Source organism: Microtus ochrogaster, chromosome 19 (genome assembly GCF_000317375.1).
Source record: "Microtus ochrogaster isolate Prairie Vole_2 chromosome 19, MicOch1.0, whole genome shotgun sequence".
Lineage (NCBI taxonomy): Eukaryota > Metazoa > Chordata > Mammalia > Rodentia > Cricetidae > Microtus > Microtus ochrogaster.
The window spans coordinates 24,599,532-24,619,824 of NC_022021.1; the positions used below are offsets into that span (position 1 = coordinate 24,599,532).

The window sequence follows — 20,293 nt, forward strand, 5'->3', positions numbered from 1 at the left end:
GAGTCCCTGGTTCCTAGGGAATCATGTGCCTTTCAAATCCTGAGAAATAGAGGCAATCCTTCACCTAATGAAGCTTTCAAACTGATTTGTATTTTTCTCTATGTTCCCTTAAAAATCAAGAAAGCATGGAAGGTAGACAGGACAATTGGTCTTACACATTAATCTTGTGTACCCTGTATAGCGAGCAAACTGTGGGGAGGTGGAAGAGGGATGGGAGGGTGTCTCTGCAAGTATCCAAACAGGGATAAGAATGAAAGCCTGGTGCAGATTGACTTTATCAACCTGGATCACACTTGGGAAGGTTAACAGGTCGTTTATTCCCAATGTATAATTTGGGGAAAAGTTTCCTGGTGTAATACAATCCCCATTGCACAAGGAGATGTTATAGGAGGCTGCCAGTTCATTTCCCTCCTACAACAAGGAAGAAAAATTACACTGAAACTCAACTCAGGGCACATGTCATTTCTTCCAAGAGATAGTTTCTAGGGATACACTACCTATACTAGTTTAAGGGCCTAAGGGTCTGGCCTGGTGTCCTCATACAGATAATGTAGAGATCATTTGAACGATTAGCCACCTCTGGTCCTGGTTGTGGGAACTTGATATAGCCTGGCCCAACAGATGATACAGATGATCACCGGGCTGTTAACCACTTCCAAGTCTCAGCTTTCTGGACAGAACAGGCCTTTTCTCTTTCCCATTGGAAAGACAATCCTTTGTGCTTAACATTCCTGATTTCTCTAGAGATCTGTGGGCACAAGGACCTTCCTGTTATGCTCCCAACAACAAATATCACTGAGTCCTGGCACCTACAGTTGTATTGATCCTGATAATTGTGTCTATATTCTGTTTCTGATGAGGGTATCAAAAATCTTATTGCTTCCAATAAATTTGCCATAATCTCAGTTTTGCTGTGGCCCATGATGAATTCCTTGGCTGGTCATACCAGGTAACCTTGGCCCAGAAGCACAGCTGCTTACATTTTCCAAATGTATACTTTCCTTAAAAGCAGAACTAAAGCAAGGCATTAGAGTCATCTTTTAAAAAAATTAACTGAGAGAAAAATATGACCTGTGAATGCATGTTGAGGTCCTGACTTCCAGTATGTCTAAGTGTGACCATATTTGAAAATGGGATCTTTGCAAATGAAATAAACCTAAGAAGAGGTTATTAAGCTCAAGCAATATGACTGGTATTCTAATTTGGAAATTTGAATTCTAGGTACACAGAGCACAGGAAGGATAATAGCAGAGAGGAGCAGGAGACAACAAAGCAAGGAGAGATTTCAGCCATAGTCAGAGGAAACACAGGCCTTGTTTTAGCCTCCAAGCCTGCGAGAAAAATAAAGACTAAGGAACCTAGTTTTTGGGAACTGTCCTAACAGGTCAACTAATACAAAAAATTAAATATATATTATAGCTCAGAAATCTAATTATATAAACGAATAGATATTCAGTTTGTTAGATCTGGAGAAATGAAAATAGAAGGGAAAAATAAGGTGAAAAAAGCAAAGAAGATTTAGTCATCTTTAACAGGTTAAAGACAAAAATATAACTGAACAGAATTCGGTTAAAAAGGAACAAACATCTAAATGATAGATTTAGTATGGGCACACTTGAAGCTGAAAACACTTCCTGTTACCTCATTTCTCCTTCCTGGGTTCTGTAGGTGCTTTTATAAAATCCATGGAAGCTCTCAGAAAGGTTCGCAGCATAGTTGATGATAACTGTGTACAGGGGTCCAGCAAGGAGTGGTTGGGAAGCCAGCAGTGCAACTTGCTCGTGGGCTGGGTACTCCAGGACTCTCAGTGGTTCTTCAGACAGCCTATCTTCAGCTCCTCTCTTGAGGGTGGCCTTAGAGATTCTCAGCTGGTGACTATGCATGATAATGGTGCTGGTGGGCTGACTGGCTCTGATTTCTACCTCTGTTGTTCCCCAGAAGGTCAGAGTGCTAAGGTTTGCATGGATCATGAGATCATAATGAATTGGAATGATATGCTCAGGAAGTCTCATGTTATTCCAAGGGAATGGGGCCCCATTACTTGCTTTTGGAGATGCTGTATCACTGCTCTGACACCAAGAGAAAGATGACACAGCTAAAAATGTCAACAGTAAGGAAAATAGAGAGGGCATGCTTGTAAGTGGGCATTTGAGGGGCAGAGACACCATCTCCTTGCTCAAATTACCTACAGAAACAATAAAAGAAAAATTTAGAGAAGCAAATTTAAAAGCCAGTAATATTAAAAGTTATGACAGCATGTCAAAATAATCAATCAATAATTAACAGACACAGAGGAATCTTCCAAAAGTTCGAGATATTAAAAATTGTCTCCCTTGTGCAACTGGGAGAACTCTTCATTCTTCTTGTTTTCCTAAGCTAGCCTCACTGTGTGTCCATGGGTAGGCTGAAACTTGTTACATAAAGCAGGCTAGCCTTCCAAGTGCAGTGATCCTCCTGCCTCTGTCTCTGAATAATAGACCTGAAGCACAACTGGCTAGCAGAACTTTCAGACACACTATAAAGCATCATTTGACTTTGAATTTTTAACTGTATTTTAGTTCAATTAAATTAATAGAATAAAATAACAAAGTAATAGAACAAATTTTAATTTAAAAAAAGAAGAAATATTAGAGTCGCTCAATAAATGGACATTTGGGGATTAAACAGGTAAAGGCAGTCAGGCAAAGCTGCAGCAGAATCTGATCAAAGCACCATCGCTCATTCAACCTCGGGTGCAGTCCTATAGTACTCTTCTGCCCTGGAGTCAGACTCCAGCTCTGCTGCAGCCATGGCTACAATGATGTCCTATAGACCCTATAACATGTCAGCAGCTTTGAGGTTGACTTGTCTGAACTGAAGTGAGGTGTCCACAATACCAAGCAGGGGAAAGAAACAGCAAGAAAATAAACAGTTCAGCTTCTGCAGTAGGAGACAGGCCTTGCATCCTAGCAATCCTCACAAGATAGAAACACAACATAGAATGCGGGAGTGTTTGTTTTAATTACAATAATAACTTGGTATTGGTAAGAATAGAATGACATTTACAAAGTAAAAGAGTAAATCTGGCTGCAGTGACTGTATGGGTCATTGGTGTAATAAAAAGCTGAATGGTCAATAGCTAGGCAGGAGGCAGAAGTGGGATTTTCTTGGACAGAAAGGAAGAAGAGGAGGAATGGAGGAGCATAGAAGACAACAGGAGACATGAAGAGGAAATAGGAGTTGCAAGATAAAGAGAGATAAGGACACATGATAGAATGCAGATTAATGAAAATACAAGTTAATATAACTTATAAGAGCTAGTTAAGGTTTGGAGAGATGACTCAGAACTTAAGAGCACTGACTATTCCTCCAGAGGTCCTGAGTTCAATTCCCAGCAACCTCATGGTGGCTAGTAACCATCTGTGATGAGATCTAATGCCTCTTCTGGTATGCAGGCAAAATGCAGACAGAGCTCTGTATTCACAATAAATATTTTTTTTAAAGAGCTAGTTAGTAAAAAGCCTAAGCTACAGGTTGAGCTTTTATAATTAATGTCATTATTTGTGAGTTGGGAGCCCAAAGAAAAATCCGACTAAGAAAAGGTTCCTAACAGATGAGCTTAAAGCAGGTCATAACAAGTACAGCATTTGGAATAAGTGGCAGGGACCTCAAAATGCCATAGAGTTGTGGCAATAAACATGGCTCCTGCGGTACCTCCACCATGAGGCTGGAATCTCAGAAAGCTAAAGAATGGGCTGGATCCAGCCATCAAAGCCACAGTTTTAATTCTAGCCATATTGCTTAGCATGTGGTCAGAAAAAGAGAGATATACATTAAAGAGAGATTCAAAGATGAAGAAAACCTTTAAATGGTTTACAGTGTGTTAAAAGATATATTCAGGGTTGGGAGAGAAAACAAAAAGGTTGAAGTCCTTAAAATAAAAAAGAAAGAAAGAGAGTAGTTGGGTGTGGTATCATACACCTTTAATCCCAACTCTTGGGAGACAGAAGCAGGCAGACCTCTGTGAATTCAAGGTATGTTAGCACAGACCTTTAATCCCAGTACTTAGGAGGCAGAGACAGGCAGATCTCTGTGAGTTCTAGGACAGCCTGGTCTACAGAGTGAGTTCCAGGACAAAAAACAAAACAAACAAACAAACAAACAAACCACAGAAACCCTGTCTCAAAAAGCCAAAAATTAAAAATAAAAGAAATAGATTTAAAATAAAGCCATGTAAAGACGGAAACCACACAAAGAATCTGGATACTGTACATTATTATGTTCTCTTTGAATTGTTTGAATGCTGAGGAAGAAGCAACAGCTACCAAAAGATATTTGTTTATAAATGCTACTTAATTAATCTAAGATAGGTATTTTGAAAATACCTTGAATTCAAAATTGAAGTCAAAAGGTATGTTACTTTGGAGAAGAGGTTTTATTTTTGTTTCCACAGGAAATGAGAGGCTGAGGATTCATTCTGAGTTAAGAAAAATCAGGTTTGATCAAGGAAGACCACCTGAGAAAGCTCTGGTAGGAGCAGATGGCCCAGATGTCTGAGTTCTATATCCAGAACAGATTCAAGACTGCTGCCTGACGTGATTAAGTATCACAGGATATGCCAGTCATGACTTGATGATAATTCTAAATTTTCTTTAGGTCCCCATAAGATTATCAGCACCCCCAACCAACAGGAAGTAGCCTGGAAAACTATTCCCACATTCTAAAAAATAATAGACTATGGGTATTTTCCTTTGTTTAGAATGTTGGTTACAATTGTTATGGATAATGGTCAACAGAAAAGCTAAACAAAGGATATTAGATTCAGAGTTTTTGTTCCTTAAAAGGGGGGAGGGGCTGCTGTGGGACAGTGGTCTGTAACTTGTCATTATATTTTAATAAAAGACTGATTGGCCAGTAGCCAGGCAGGAAGTAGAGGCAGGACAACCAGACAGAAGTAGAGGTGGGTCAATGAGAACAGAATAATTCTGGGAAGAAGGAAGTCCTAGTCTGCAGTCATGTCCCAGCCACAGAAGAAACGAGATGTGACTGCCTTGTCGAATAAGGTCCCTAGCTGCGTGGCTAACTCAAACAAGAATTATGGGCTAATGTAAGTTATAAGAATTAGTTAATGAGAAGCCTGAGCTAGTGGGCTAATCAGTTTATAACTTAAAAAAAAGAGTTAAAATTTGAAAGTCAAGTGATAGAGAGCAATACTGCATCTACCTTCACATCTTCCACAGCACCTAAAGAACAACTTGCATATGAGAGGTGTTTCACTGTTAAAATCCTCTGGCTAATCCCCACCAATCTGAGATCATTTTCCAGTATGTTTAGATCTTTCCTTGAAAAGTAGCTGTTCTCACCTAGTGCAAGTGTTCATTTTAAAATAGCATTTCATCGTTCTGAATAAAATTCTAAGATTTGGCTTTATTAAACATCCTATAAGAATAACACATGGGGAATAAGCTCCCTAAAACAATAATTTATTCAATATATGCAACTGCTTCACTAACAATTAAAAGAGCAGAGGTCAAAGAGAAAATAAAAACTACTGAGCTCTGATGAAGCACCACCAGCATTTCACACTTGTCATCTTGATCTAGTAGTTTATAATCACACACACACACACACACACACACACACACACACACACACACAAGGATACATAGGCAGAATGGCTTTCAGTCTTTCTTTCAGCACCGACTTATGACCTTGGTGAGGTTACTTTAGTTCTTGTTTCATTTTCTTTATGTGTAAAATGAGCAATACCTCCCTCACAAGGTTGCTGTAAATATCAAATATGCTTAAGTTTTTCCAAAAATGGATAACACAAGTATTTATTAAGAGCCTATTGTGGTCTTTATAATTTTAAGAACACTGTAAATTACTTTTCTTTTTCATATGATGAAAAATTGTTCATTGTTAACTTGTGGCAGGCTCTATCACCTAACTTTAACTCGAGTGCCATTATAGAAATCCTACTGAGCTTTCTGTGATGATTCTGACTTTCGTGCTCCTCAAGGAAGTGTTTGGATGATGTTCCGTTTGTATTAGGCCAACCAATGCAAAACAATGAACAATCAGGAACACAAGTTCTTCCTAACTTCCCCCAGTACAATCCAAACAGTAAAGTTAACAAACACTGGAAACAGCTCATCACTGCTGGCAAATTATTTCAATGTGGATTTAAATGCGTGTAAAAATACTAGAATTTTTCTTTTAGGTCCACCTTAAAAAGCTTCTAATTCAAGATATATTTCCAAATCTGGGCAGGAAAGGGATGGAGATGGGAGCTGTGACAACTGTAGCCAACTTAAGGTATTTTTAAATTGTTTCCCATATACGGAACCTACAGTAATTCTGGCATTCAAAAGAAAAAGTTTTCTTTCCAAACCTGAAAGAACTGTCATCAAAAGCTTAAGAAAACTTTTGCTTTCTTGCTCCTTCCCTTCTTCTTATGAAATTAACTACTCCGGCAGTATACCTTGTGAGTGAAGCGCCCAGAAAAATCACTCACTCTGCTCAAACACAGCTTTGTTTCTATAAAGGTTAAGTAGGGACTCGGTGGTGGGGTTCGCAGCAGGAAGTACAGGAGTCCGAGGTAAGGAACTGGCCTTCAGGTCGTGACAAGCGCCCCTGAGCCCTTTAGCGGGAACACCCTCAAGGCGCCCTCCAAGGCCTGTACCCCAGGTCCACCCCGCCCTCCCTGGTCGCCATTAGGCCTTAGTTCAGGGGCTGCAGCCGCTGGCCAGCCTCCAGCTGCCAGGCGGAACGTGGCCAGAGGCCGGCCAGCCTGACTGTGACTCGAGCTGGGGAGTGCTCGGGGTCTCCGAGCCTTCGCCTTCCCCAGGTTACCTGCCCGGGTCCGCCTGCCATACGCGCGCGCGGAGAAGCGCGCTGCGGACCCCTGCTCGCGACACACCGCGCCGGTCCTGGTCCTGAAGACTGGAGCTTGGGTCCCTCCGATGAGAGCTATCCAGAGCCCTCCCGCAGCTGCCCGCAGCCCGGTACCCCGCCGGCCCCGCGCTCCCCTCGGCCTGGCCAAGACGCCTCACCTTCACCTCGGCCGCCAACCTCGCTCTCCGACCGAAAGTGAAAGTGGAGCTGGGCAGAGGCAGCGAGGGCGCGTGGGGCCAAGGAACCGGCAGGCTTGGGTTATCTCCGACCGAGGCGCTAAAGGAGGACGAACTCAGGGTGCGTCCTGACCAGGGCTACCTCATCTCCGGGGCCCAAATTTAGGAACCCGGGTTAGAAATGAATGCTTCAGGACTGACAAAGCAATCGGCAGGGAGGCGCACCCCGCGGAACGCAGAGTGTTTTTTCCTGTGTATCTTATGGTGTGTTTAGTTTGCGAACTTCAGTAGTGAAATTATCTCAGCAATGTGTAAAGTTGGAGCTCAAAGCAGTGTATTCAAACTGGTTTTTACCTGCCAAGCCTGAAGGGACACCCATTGGATGGAGAAGATGTTCATCATTTCCTTTCTGCAAGTGACTGATAGCCTTGTCCCGACCCCCCAAAAAACCCGGAAGTTCCTTGTTGTGGTTAGTCCCCGGAACTAAAACCACAGTCAGTGCCCCATGGAGATTTTTTTATTTTTATTTTAATTTTTAATTGTCTTTTTTTCTGGAATCTGTTTTTTTTCTGGAATAAATTTTGCTTCTGGTTTATTAGACTTTGGTGGTCTGTCCCCAACTTTGCACAACCCCCGTGGACCCAACAATACAGAAATCCCTTGAAAATACAGGAAGAAGTCACTGTCTCTGTGTGAACTGGGCAGGAAAGAGCTGGCCAATGGGCAAGGAAAAAGGTAACAGCACTGCTCGCTCACTCTGGCTTAGAGTTATACGGTTACACTGACTGTGGTTTAGTTTTAAAGTATCAAAGAGCAATACAGAATAGAGTGTAAGAGTAGATTTGGCAGCATTGACTTCTATTTCCAAACACTACCTGTGATTTTGAAAATTCTGACCTTCGAGTTGAGAATTAAAGTTTTAAGTTTAGTTATAGCATCTGTAAAATGAAAACTAAGGAAACTACCAAACTCAGTAATATTCAGAGGGAAAGAGAAAGGACACCTACCATTGCTAGAGGCCCCTAGTTTGTTTCCTGGCTGTGCAGACTCCTGAAATAATCACATAGAAACTATATTATTTGAAACACTGCTTGGCCAATGACTCTAGCATATTCCTAGCAAGCTCTTACATATTATATCAACCCATTTCTCTTATTTTGTATTTTACCACGAGGCTCAGGGCCTACCAGCAAGGCTCCAGCTTTGTAGTGTCTTTCTCCCCTGGCAGCTCCATGGTGTCTTCTGACTCCACCTTTTTTTTCTCAGCATTCTGTTTAGTTTTCCCCACCTAGCTCTACTCTTCCCTATCACAGGTCAATGCAGTTTCTTTATTAATCAATGGAATTACAGCATACAGAGGGGAATCCTTCATCATCACCTCCCCTTTTCTCTCTAAATGAAAAGCAAGGTTTTAATTTTAACATAGTAAAATTACATATAAAATCAGGTATCTAAAAAGAATTACAGTTACAATATTTATATCTACTATATTTTATTATAACTAGGGAAAACTATAATTACAACTATATATTCTTCAACTCCATCAAAGACTCCAGAAGGATATAATATTACCTAAGTAAACAACTTCCAAAACTCTAGAACTGATAAAGACATCTCGCTGCCAGGACAGTCACTCAGATTTTTTTCTGTATTGTTGGAGCATCCATTCCATCTTTAGCCTACAGGCCCATAGTATCCAGAAGACTTTTCCATGAAGCAGGAAATTTCAAAGACAGTTCCACCTATATTGGCAGTTTACATTCACTTTCTTCTGTGTTCTACAGAATGTCTGACAGACTCTTTCATGAAGCAGGAAGCCTGAAGGACTGGCTCCCCTTCTTTAGGAAGCTTCAGAATGTCCTGAATGTCCAGTTCATATAGGATAACATCAAGCAGTCCAGGCAAGGCAGTTTCTTGCCCAAATGGCTAACCAACTCCATAAGGAGCCTCTTCTGTGCCCATGATCCATTTGAAGTAATTGGTCCTGCCAGGAGCAGATGTGACTCATTGTCATGAAAAGTCCTAAAATTTTAGAACATTTTAAATGCCATATTCTGTAGGTCTCTGAACTTAACTGAAATATATCTGTATATATCTAGAAAACCTAACATGACTACAAGCTTGACTATTATAGATGACTATATATTAACCTATATTTATTAATTATACATTACAGTTTTAAATGAGCTGTGCACACAATACCTTTATCAAGAGCAGAAATATACATATAATAAAATTGATGTTAAATTGATCCATACTAATGCAAACTATTCATCTCTATATCATATCCCTTTTAAAATGTAAACAAACATTTATAAAAAACCATTTAGAGGGTTTGGGCATCATTCTCTCCAAACTACCTCCACTTTTTGTTGAGTGAAGTAGCTTTTAGGGGTGTTCACAGTGACCTGTCAGAGGGTCTTGGTCCATCAAACCACGTTAGTCTGGAAGGAATCCAAAGGTTATCATCTTCTGTGGAAACAAAAGAAGAACCTCTTTTCCAAAGTAACATGGCCTTAGACCTAAATTCTGAAATCAAGATACCTTTAAAATTTTATATGTTGGTTTAACTTAGCAATGAAATGCCTGTCCATATTTATCTCCTTCACAGTCAAAAAATTCAAAGAAAACACAATAATAAACATAATCCAGACTCTCTGTGTATATTCAATCTTTATGTGGCTTATTTTTCTTAATCTATTACTTTTTCTACAAGTTTAATATTTATTTTATTATCTTTACTCCTTTAACCTATAACTATCTGCACTCTTTTATATTACACTTACTGTCTATTTACTCTTTTTTTCTCTCTCTCCCAAGCCTATGTATATTTTTAAAACACACTGTGTCTTGTTTAGAGGTCTTTTATGACTAAATCTGTCCTATTGTATATCTGAAATCCTTTTCTGCCCAGGAATGCTTTTTAAAATACTAAGCACTTCTTAAAAAGCTAAGTGTCAGCATGACTAGGAGTAAGGCTGCTTTGCCATTTGGCTGCACCCAGTTGAACATGGCAGAGGCATGGTCACTGCCTCTGTATGCTGCACACATCACCCCAGTTCCAAGTATGCAGCAGCTCTATGTTGAACCATTAAGCAGTTTGTAATATGCTTTCTTACAAACCCTATTTAAATGTCCCTTGGCTGGACCTCCCGAAAGAGTCAGTGCCATCTGTGCTGACAAACAAGGATGCCTCTGTTTTGAAACCACATGATTTTTATTGTTGTTGTTGTTTTGTTTTGTTTTTGCTACCACTGATTCAGGAAGACCTCTCTTAAAGGAACTGCAACATGCTTCCAGCAAGCAGAGCCCATCCGAAAAAATGCAGCTAAACTTTGTTTATTAGTGTCTAGAATTCCTTTCCAAGCCCTCTCAGGTTTTATGTGGATTTAGCTTACACACGTTGGAGCACCAATCTGTTGTTAGAGGTCCCAGCAGCCCAGACTCTCCAAATAATCACATAGAAACTATATTATTTGAAATACTGTTTGACCAATGACTCTAGCACATTCCTAGCAAGCGTTTACATATTAAACCAACCCATTTCTATTATTTTATATTTTACCACAAGGCTCAGGGCCTACTGGCAAGGTTCTGGCTGGCAGTTTATGTCTTTCTCCTCTGGCATCTCCATGGTGTCTCTTGGCTCTGCATTCTTTCTCCCAGCATTCAGTTCAGTTTTCCCCACCTAGCTCTACTCTGCCCTATCACAGGCCAATGCAGTATCTTTATTAATCAATAGATATCACAGCATATAGAGGGGAATGCCACATCTACCTACCAATGGAGAATAAGACCACTATCACAGTTTAAAGTCAGTTTTGAAACAAACTTTAAATACTGGGAAGGAGGATGGGCTCTGGCTTGGTTTATACCCATGTTCCTGGGAAATGGACCAAAATCAAGTATGACAAGAGCTTAAAAAGGAAAACCCATAACTTCTTGCATTTCCCATCAGGTCCAATCAGAGGCAAGCATATATCCAGACATATTTCCTGCCAACATACATCCTGCCCAAATATAACCAAGCATGTCCAATGCTGATGGGTCTAACCAACTTGTTTAGAGAACTAAAAATATGTGGCTTTTTATTGCTATGCCCATGTTGCAGAACCCCCAGTAGACCATAGAGCCAATTTCTTTTTTTTTTTTTTTTTCTTTGTCTGTTTATTTTCTCAGATCTGCTATCAGAAGGTAAGGTTTATTCTTTTTTTTAATTTATTTATTTATTAAGGATTTCTGCCTCCTCCCCGCCACCGCCTCCCATTTCCCTCCCCCTCCCCCGATCAAGTCCCTCTCCCTCATCTGCTTGAAGAGCAATCAGAGTTCCCTGACCTGTGGGAAGTCCAAGGACCGCCCACCTCCATCCAGGTTTAGTAAGTTGAGCATCCAAACTGCCTAGGCTATAGAGCCAATTTCTGATGTAAACACACAAGGGTCCTGGTTGAGCTCTGACCAACACCTCCAACATACCAACACAGTGAATGGAGGAAGTCGTGCAGCAAACCCTGGGAATGGCAGGCTTTTAAAGGAAAAAAAAACACAAGCAGGGAGTTACATGCCTTGGCACATCAGGATTGGGCCAAAAGGTATGGGATAAGGTAATCTTTTAAACCATTGGTCAAACTATAGGCACAAAACCACTGTTGACAGAATATCTACAAGAAGCTGTGGGACTATCAAGGACAGAATATCTGCAAAAATGTCTGGACCACTTTAAATTTTATTTACCTTTCTTCTAATTTTCTGCATCTAGGGTACTTGCTCAAATTGTGCTCCTGCAGTACATTCTCTGTGATATGGGATTCCCCTCTGTATGCTATGAATCACTGTGGCCCTTGGATTTCAACAGGCATGGTTCCTAATACTCCCATGGCAACAAGGGCCATGGACATCAACACAGACCCCAGCAGGAATATGAAACCAGGCATGACTCTCCGCAGAAGCTCTGGCTGGAGATCATCATGGACCTGGTGGCAGCACAGGCCACACAGGTCATGGCAGCAGCATGGCCCTCAGATACCAACATGGTCCCAGGTAGTTAATAAAGAAGCTTCCTTTGGCCAATGGCTTAACAGAATATAGCCAGGCTGGAAAAGATATATAGAGAGAGTAGCTGGAGTCAGGGAGAAGCCATGGAGCCATCGCAGGAGACAGATGCAGGCACACTGGACAGAATTTTACCAATAGGTCTCACAACCTTGTGGCGATACTATATATTGCCAGCAGGGAGTCATATTTATATTTCACAAAAGTGTAGGAGTACTGAACACTAAGTCTTCATGGGTTTTCCAGCCCCTGTGAGCAGCTGGACATATCCCAGACTTCTTTAGCTTTGTCCTTTGAAAAGGTCTAGATATGTCTGTATACCCTGGTAAGTTATGCTCATTGTCCCTTTCGTCTTAGAATTTAAAAGCTAGCATGCAATTTTAGGTAGGTTCCACCAGATGGCATAATCTCCTGGCTTAGGACTCCTAGATCCATGAAAGTAAGAAGTGGTATCCTGATTTGCAGTTGCTGCAAAGGGTAGTGTCTTTGATTCTTTACAGATCTAATTTTTGGATCTTTTGATATGATCAGGTATGAACTTAGGGAGACTGAAGCAGCCTGGGGAACTAGAAATATCCTTTTAGAGCTGGGAAGTCAATGGAGAGGGAACTGGAGTCATGGGGAAAATGCCTAACCCTCAGAGGAACCTTAATTCTATTTATCCCCCAATTCACTCTCAGCAGGGGTCACTCATCATATCTGCCAGCCATCTCTCACCATCTTGCCCTCCATGGTGAACCAAGAGATGCTATTGGACAATGGTCTTTTATTCTGTCTCTTGCATTATTTTAATAAAATGCTGATTGATCAGTAGCCAGGCAGGAAGTATAGGCTTGGCAACCAGGCAGGAAGTAGAGGTGGAGCAATGAGAAGAGTAAAATTCTGGAAAGAGGAAAGAGTCAGTCTGCAGTGTGTCCCAGACACAGAGGAAACAAGATGAGAATGCATTGCTGATAAAAGTAGCAAGCTACATGGCTAACACAGACAAGAATTATTGGTTAATTTGTGGAAATTAGTTAATAAGAAGCCTGAGCTAATAAGCCAACCAGTTTATAATTAATGTAGTAGATGTCAGTGTGTTTCTTTGGGACTGAAAGACTGTGGGACTGGGCAGGACAGAAGCCTCTGTCAACAAAGAGTCTGTAAGGAACCCCTGCATACTGGTGAGCTAAGCCAGGAAACTGCAGAGATCTCTACCTGTCAGTGGGCCATGCAAGAGCATGTCTGCCTTAGGAAGGGACAATTGGTGGGTCTTTCTCGGGCAGGTAAAAGGCCAGTTCTAGTTATACTCAGCACTTTCTCCTCAGTCTTTCTCCAGTGTCAACTTTAGCTTCTGCCTCAAAGCCTCTGGAAAACACATCCCCAATTGTGCAGTCTGGAAGACCACTTGAGTGTGGCAGACTGTAGGGTGGGATGGAAAGACTGAGTCATTAAGGTATGAGAGACTGACTCACCAGGTGTAGAGAGAGGTAGAACTCCAACTGGACTGGCAGAAGCAAAAGGGAGGGATCCTGTGGGTGCTGTTCCTGGCCTCCAAGCAGTCCACCCTTATCTCAGCCCTGACTCAGGACTGCAGAGAGATGAAGATCTACCTCAGGGTATAGCCTGAAGGTGGGGTTGACCTGGCCCATGAAGATGGTCTCATAGAACAAAAGACTTCAGCAGTGTGTCTGTCTGTCTGTCTGTCTGTCTGTCTGTCTGTCTGCCTGCCTGCCTGCCTGCCTGCCTGCCTGTGCCTACCCCTGTAAGGTTTACTCTGAAAGGCCTGGGATTCTTGGAAGTCTGAAGAAGCCTTTCCATAAGAAGAGCCAGACATCAGTGTTTACGCCTACAGAGCAATGAGAAGTGTCGGATTGTGCCCTGAGCACATAGCAGGAGAAGAGGGACTTATAAGGAGGATTATGGAGGCCCCAAAGTCCCTGAATCTGTGAATTTCCCCTTCCCTTGGCCCCATTCTACCTGATTCACATTGCCCTCAACTTCTCCTTGGACACCCAAGTGCCCATGATAGTCATAACCTCTAGCCAATCCTATACTACCAGAGCAAGAGTTGGATACAGGACAAGGAAAGGAAAGAACTTGGGAGGACAGGCCTGGCACCTAATGCAGGGCCCTGGGGAAGGGACAACTGTACCCCTCTCAAGGCTATTCTGCTTCCCAGGCCTAGATTCTGTGGACTGCAGTGAGGACATCTCTGTACCTGATGTACAGATGTATCTGTGTAAGTGAGTGAGACTGGTAGATGAAAAAGAGTCAGGGACACCCTAGTTGAAAAGCCTTGCATGGTCTGTAAGCATCTCTGGGTTTCATCTTTCTCTATAGTAAGCACTTGTTTCTCTGACTCTAAGCAGATTAAATGAAGTATTTCCATCTTGCCTAAACTAGTCCAACTCTGCTATTACCAAGCCCCATTTCCCTGGTTTGTGGATTTATTCTTCAGTGTCCTTACCCTGTGTGTCCTCTCCAGGGAGAAGAAACATGTGTACCTGGGTGGCAAGACTCACTGAACCTAATGTTCCATGCCCAAAATATGGATGTGAGGGGTACCTGTTGGGTCTATGGGGGTCAGGCCAAGATGGGACAGACCACCAAAGTCTAGTAAACAAGAAGCAAACTTTATTTCAGGAACAAAATAAAAAATTTAAAAAATATCTCCATGGGGCACAAAAAAACTTATCATTTAGTTGAGATGACAGCCAGAGATGAACTTGTAAAGCTGTGGCTAAGGGTGGTTTCTGAATTACCCCTTTTTATAGCAAGGAGCAACAAGCATTAGGCATGAACAAAGGAATTTTTACAATTTTGCGGTAAAACTCAGATATAAATTGCCTTTTTTTTTTTTTTACAATTTTCATTAACAGGGTATTTTTTTTTTAGTTAAACTAAAAAAAAATGTATTTAGTCCATTGTTTCTTCTGGCACTTTCTGGTGTTATTTACAAAAGCTCTACACTCCCCTGTTACCGCCAGTTTTGTGTAGCAGAGTAGGGTACAGAAAAATGCACAACCAACATGTCATGTACATCCCATCATTTAAAAGTTAACTCAGCCCACATTAATGGATGGTCATGAGTGCCTGGGGGGGTGTCTAAAAGCTGACCCTTAGTTTGCAGAGGACCGTATCAATCTTACAGACAAAGCTATGGGTTGTAAAGCAAAGTAACCCACTGTTAATAGTTAATCCTTAAGCTGCAGGATACAACTGTGGAGATGCTATTTGCAAGAAGAGGCTAAAATTTTATAGCAACAGAGAAAAGCAAAAGGACTTGAGACTTCCCAAGATCCAATTCTTGGTGAGGGCACTTATGCTGACTCACAGGCCAAACACTTTATGATGAATAAATCTTGTCCCTATGCCACAAAGCAGCCTTAAATGCATGGGACAGAAGAAAAACATAAGTTATTCTCCTGGATATTGGAAATAGACAAGATTGCCAGGCAAAAATTGGGAACTTTGGGGTGGGGGTGGGGTGGGTGTAAGGGGAGATGGGAAGAGAAAAATGAGAAGGGGAGGATGGGGAGAGCTTGAGGGAATGGGAGAGTTGGGATGGAGGAAGGGTGGATATGGGAGCAGGAAAGTATATATCTTAATTAAGGGAGCCATTTTAAGGTTGGTGAAAGACTTGACTCTAGAGAGGTTCCTAGGGGTCCAGGGAGATGTCCCCAGTTAGTTCCTTGGGCAGCTGAGGAGGGGGAACCTGAAATGGTCCGATCCTATAGCCATACTAATGAATATCTTGCATATTACCATAGAACCTTCATATGGCAATGGATGGAGAAAGAGACAGAGACCCACATTGGAACAATGGACTGAGCTCCCAAGGTCCAAATGAGGAGCAGAAGGAGAACATGAGCAAGAAAGTCAGGACCATGAGGCATGCATCCATCCACTGAGATGTTGGAGCTGATCTAATGGGAGCTCACCAAGGCCAGCTGGACTGGGACTGAAAAATCATGGGATAAAACCAGACTCTCTGAACATGGCGGACATGTTCAGAAACCAAGGACAATGGCACTGGGTTTTGATCCTACTGCATGTACTGGCTTTGTGGGAGACTAGTCTGCTTGGATGCTCACCTTCCTAGACCTGGATGGAGGGGGGGGGACCTTGGACTTTCCACAGGGGAGGGAACCCTGACTGCTCTTTGGACTGGAGAGGGCAGAGGAGGGGAAGTGGGAAATGGGGGAGGGAAATGGGAGAAGGGAAGGAGGTAGAAATTTTTAATAATAATAATAAAAAAAAGACAGAAAAAAGAAAATAGAAGGTGGGGGAGGGCTGAAGGGGGGAGAAGAGAGGCAGGGAGGCAAGTAGAGAAAAAAATGTAGAGCTCAATAAAAATCAATTTAAAAAAAGAAAAAAAATGCTTGGGACAGGATTCAAGTACCAGGAAAATTAATTATATCACATACCTGGGTTAAACAGGGATAGAGAGAACCCTTTAGTGACTTTTTACAAAGATTAATTAAGTTTGTACAAATAGGAGTAACAGATCCAGAAGTTAGATAAGTACATATTTAATCTCTCGTTTTTGAAAATGTCAACTTAGAATGCAAAAAGATATTTGGGGCTTAAATCTCAGATAAACACCAATGAGTGAATGGATCCTGAACACAATGAACATTGAGACATTTGACTATAATACTGAATCATGGGTAGAAGAAGCAATTTCCAAAGGAATAAAGAGATGTCAAATGCCAAATGTTTTAATTGTGGTAGAATAGGACATCTGAGAAGGGATTGTAGACAAGGAATTCCTAGAAATAATTTCTCCTCTGGGAGTGGCAAAAATAAAAGGCAACAACCTTCTGGATTATGTAGAAGATTTGGCAAAGGCTAACATTTGGACCAATGAATGCAGATCAACAAAAAACTGACTAAGCAATCCAATACCAGCAGAAAACTCCTTTAGGGACCTCTCACAGGCCCCCAAGTCAAAAGTGGTTCAGTCATTCCCAGTCACTGTGGAGGACATGTCTCACCAGGACAGTTAAAAAAATTCAGTGCCTTCTGTAAAAAAACCATACTGATTTGGATGATGGAATAAACATGGAGCATGAATCAAAAATTCCAGGAGGAAATAGGAAACATACATTCTGGCAGACTTCTATAAATGATCAAAGACCAAAGCTAAGAGTTATAAATTGCTTTGTAATTGTGGGGTTGATAGACATGGGTGAGCACATGAGTATCTTTACTCTAGAATCTTGGCATTCAAATTGACTTCTTCAAGAGGCAGGTGTTCCGTTCCTGGGAACTGGAACCCTATCTCAAGTGAAACAAAGGACAAGATGGGTTAAATTCATAGGACTTGAAGGACAGAGAGGAAGGCTGAGGCTTTATGTGGATAATATTATAGTGAATTTATGGGATTGTGATCTGCTGCATCAATGAAATACCCCAGTTATTATTCCTGCAGTCTCAGACACTCATATTTCTGGGAAGGATATTATAAGGTACAATTTTCTAAATCTGAAATTTACCATTACATGAATGACATTTTGTTATCTGATTCAAACATAAATACTTTAGAAAGAATATTTAAAGAAGTAAAGAAAGTTTTGCCAAAATTGGCATTACAAATTGCTCCTGAAAATATAAAGAGGGGAGATTCTGTCAATTACTTTGGCTGTAAAATAGGTTCAGAGAAAGTTAGAACACAAAAGGCACAAATTAGGAGAGACTAATTGCAGACTATTAATGATTTTCAAAGACTGTTAGGAGACATTTCCAGTCTATGTCCAGATGTTGGGATAGCAACTTATCTGATAGTTCAGTTAAACAAAACCTTAGAAGGTGACAAAGACTTAAATAGTTCCAGAGAAATAACAGCTGAAACTGAAAAGGAATTGATTGTCATTGAAGAAAAATTGCAGGAGGCATATGTGGATAGAGTGAATCCAAATCTTAATTGCATTCCATAATTTCCCCTACAGGAATTTTAATGCAAAGGGAAGATATTATCTTAGAATAGATCTTTTTATCTCCTAAGCCAGAAAAAATTAAAAATTTATGTAGAAAAATTCTCTGATTTAATCATAAAAGGAAAATTGACACTTCATCAACTAGCACAAATAGATGCAGCAGAGACTGTAGTTGTCTTTTACTACTGATGAAATTAAATATTTATGGGAAGACAATGAACTGTGACAAACAGCTTGTGCTAATTTTCTTAGGAAAGATTAATAACAATTATCCCAAAAGTTATAGAATTAGCCTTATGAAGAGAACTACTAGGATCCTTCTTTTCATTGTACATGACACACCAATAGCTAGATCCCATACATTCTATTTGAATGTAAATAAGTTATAAAAGGCAAGTTACAAATCAGAAGCTTTATATGAAGTGGATCAAAGCCCTTATACCTCTGTTCAAAAGACAGTTATATGCTATTCTTATGGTACTAAGGGATTATAAAGAAGCTCTCAATTTTGTTATTGATTTAAAATATGCAGAAAGAGTTGTCTTGCATATTGAAACCACTGAATTTATACCAGATAATACAGAATTGACTTTATTATTCATACAGGTTCAAGATGTAATCAGGAATAGGCTTTGTCCCAGATATATAACCCACATCTAATCCTATACAGGTCTGCCATGTCTTCTAGCACAAGGTAATACAGAAATTGATTATCATTGGAAGTGTGTTGAAGGCCTCAGAATTTCATAAAAACCATCATGTCAATAGCAAAAGTTAAAATAAAGAGTTTTCTATTACTTGGCAACAAGGTAAAGAGATTATAAAGAGATGTCCTACTTACAAACATCATTCCCTGCAGAGAGTAACCCAAAGGATATTTAAAAGAATGAAATCTGGAAGATGGATGTGTTCCACTTTGCAGATTTTGGAAAATTAAAATATGTACACGACACCATTGATACTTATTCAGGTTTTCTATGGGCAACTGTTTTGAGCTCAGAAAAGGCTAATTCAGTAATCACACATTTATTAGAAGTTATGGCCATCATGTAAATACCTATACAAATAAAGACAGATAATGGTCCAGCATATGTTTCTAAGAAAATGAAATAGCTTTTTGCTTATTATAATATAAAGCATATTACAGGTATACAAAACAATTCTACAATTACAGAAAAATCAAATCAAACTATAAAGGATATGTTAAACAAACAGAAAGAAATGCAAAATAGCCCCAGAAATTGATTACATAATGCTTTATTAACCATGAATTTTTTAACACTAATGAGAAAGGAACAACAGCAGCAGAGAGACATTGGATAATAGAAAAATTTTCTGAATTAAATCAGCCAGTGTATTTCAAGGATGCATTGACCTTAAAATGGAAACCAGGAGCTGTGGTATATTAGAAAAGAGATGTCACTCTTGTTTCCACAGGAGAAGAAAAGCCATGGATATCATCAAAATTAATAAAGATTTGGTTTGAAAAAGAGAAACCTTTTGAGAAAGAAAAATGACAGCTCACTCACAGAGGTGACAACCATACAGGTAGTAAGGAAGCCCCATAAGGGTTGGGGAAGGGTTCTGCTCTTTTCTTTGCAGGGAAATAATTATCTTCAAAATGTCAAGAGACCCTGGACATCTAGATGTCTAAAGAGGAAAAGATAATTATCCAGATAGGATCACCAACAAAGAGAATTATGACTTATGAGAACAGGTCATCTAAGGGCAAGAATCACTAAATATTTTATATATATATATATATATATATATATATATATATATATGTGTGTGTGTGTGTGTGTGTGTGTGTGTGTGTGTGTGTGTGTGTGTGTGTGTGTACTACTTAGTATAATAATAGTCATGACTCACTTAAAAATAACAGCTGGCTTTGGAGTTGAACAATGGCTCTGCCCTTGTCTAAATCCAAGCATGTTGGTTTATTGAAAGAAAAATTCAGACTTTCTGTCTCATTTCAAGAGTCATCTGATATTGGACAGGAAGAAGAAAGAATTTAGAAAATATTTTACTTTTCTTCATACTTATTTTTGTCTCTATCATACCTTTCATTGAATATATGTGTGTATAATATAATAAATAATGTTTAAGTTTTCCACAATGAACAATGAATTTTCCTGTTGTAACCTTTGAAGTTTCCAGGTAGAAGATGGAGCCCCACAACAAAAACTCCAACTGGTTGATATGATGTCATGATGCTAATAACACTATTATAAGATCTGTTTTGGGTACCAGCTGCTCAAGATGGTTCCA

At 40.3% G+C, this 20,293-nt stretch overlaps 1 protein-coding gene across 3 annotated transcripts in view; it reads right to left on the reverse strand.

The window, feature by feature from the left end:
• The window catches only part of Erap1 (endoplasmic reticulum aminopeptidase 1), a 40,754-nt gene extending 33,172 nt beyond the window's left edge, over positions 1-7,582 (reverse strand). The window contains exons 1-2 of one of the 3 annotated variants that reach the window (XM_026783682.1): positions 7,407-7,582; positions 1,642-2,185 (exon numbers count right to left, since the gene is read on the reverse strand). In XM_026783682.1, the coding sequence (XP_026639483.1) occupies positions 1,642-2,185; positions 7,407-7,431 (569 nt within the window). In that variant the 5' untranslated portion in view covers positions 7,432-7,582. The other 2 variants (XM_013349662.2, XM_013349663.2) reach the window with 2 other exon arrangements.
• Positions 7,583-20,293: the final 12,711 nt, after the last annotated feature.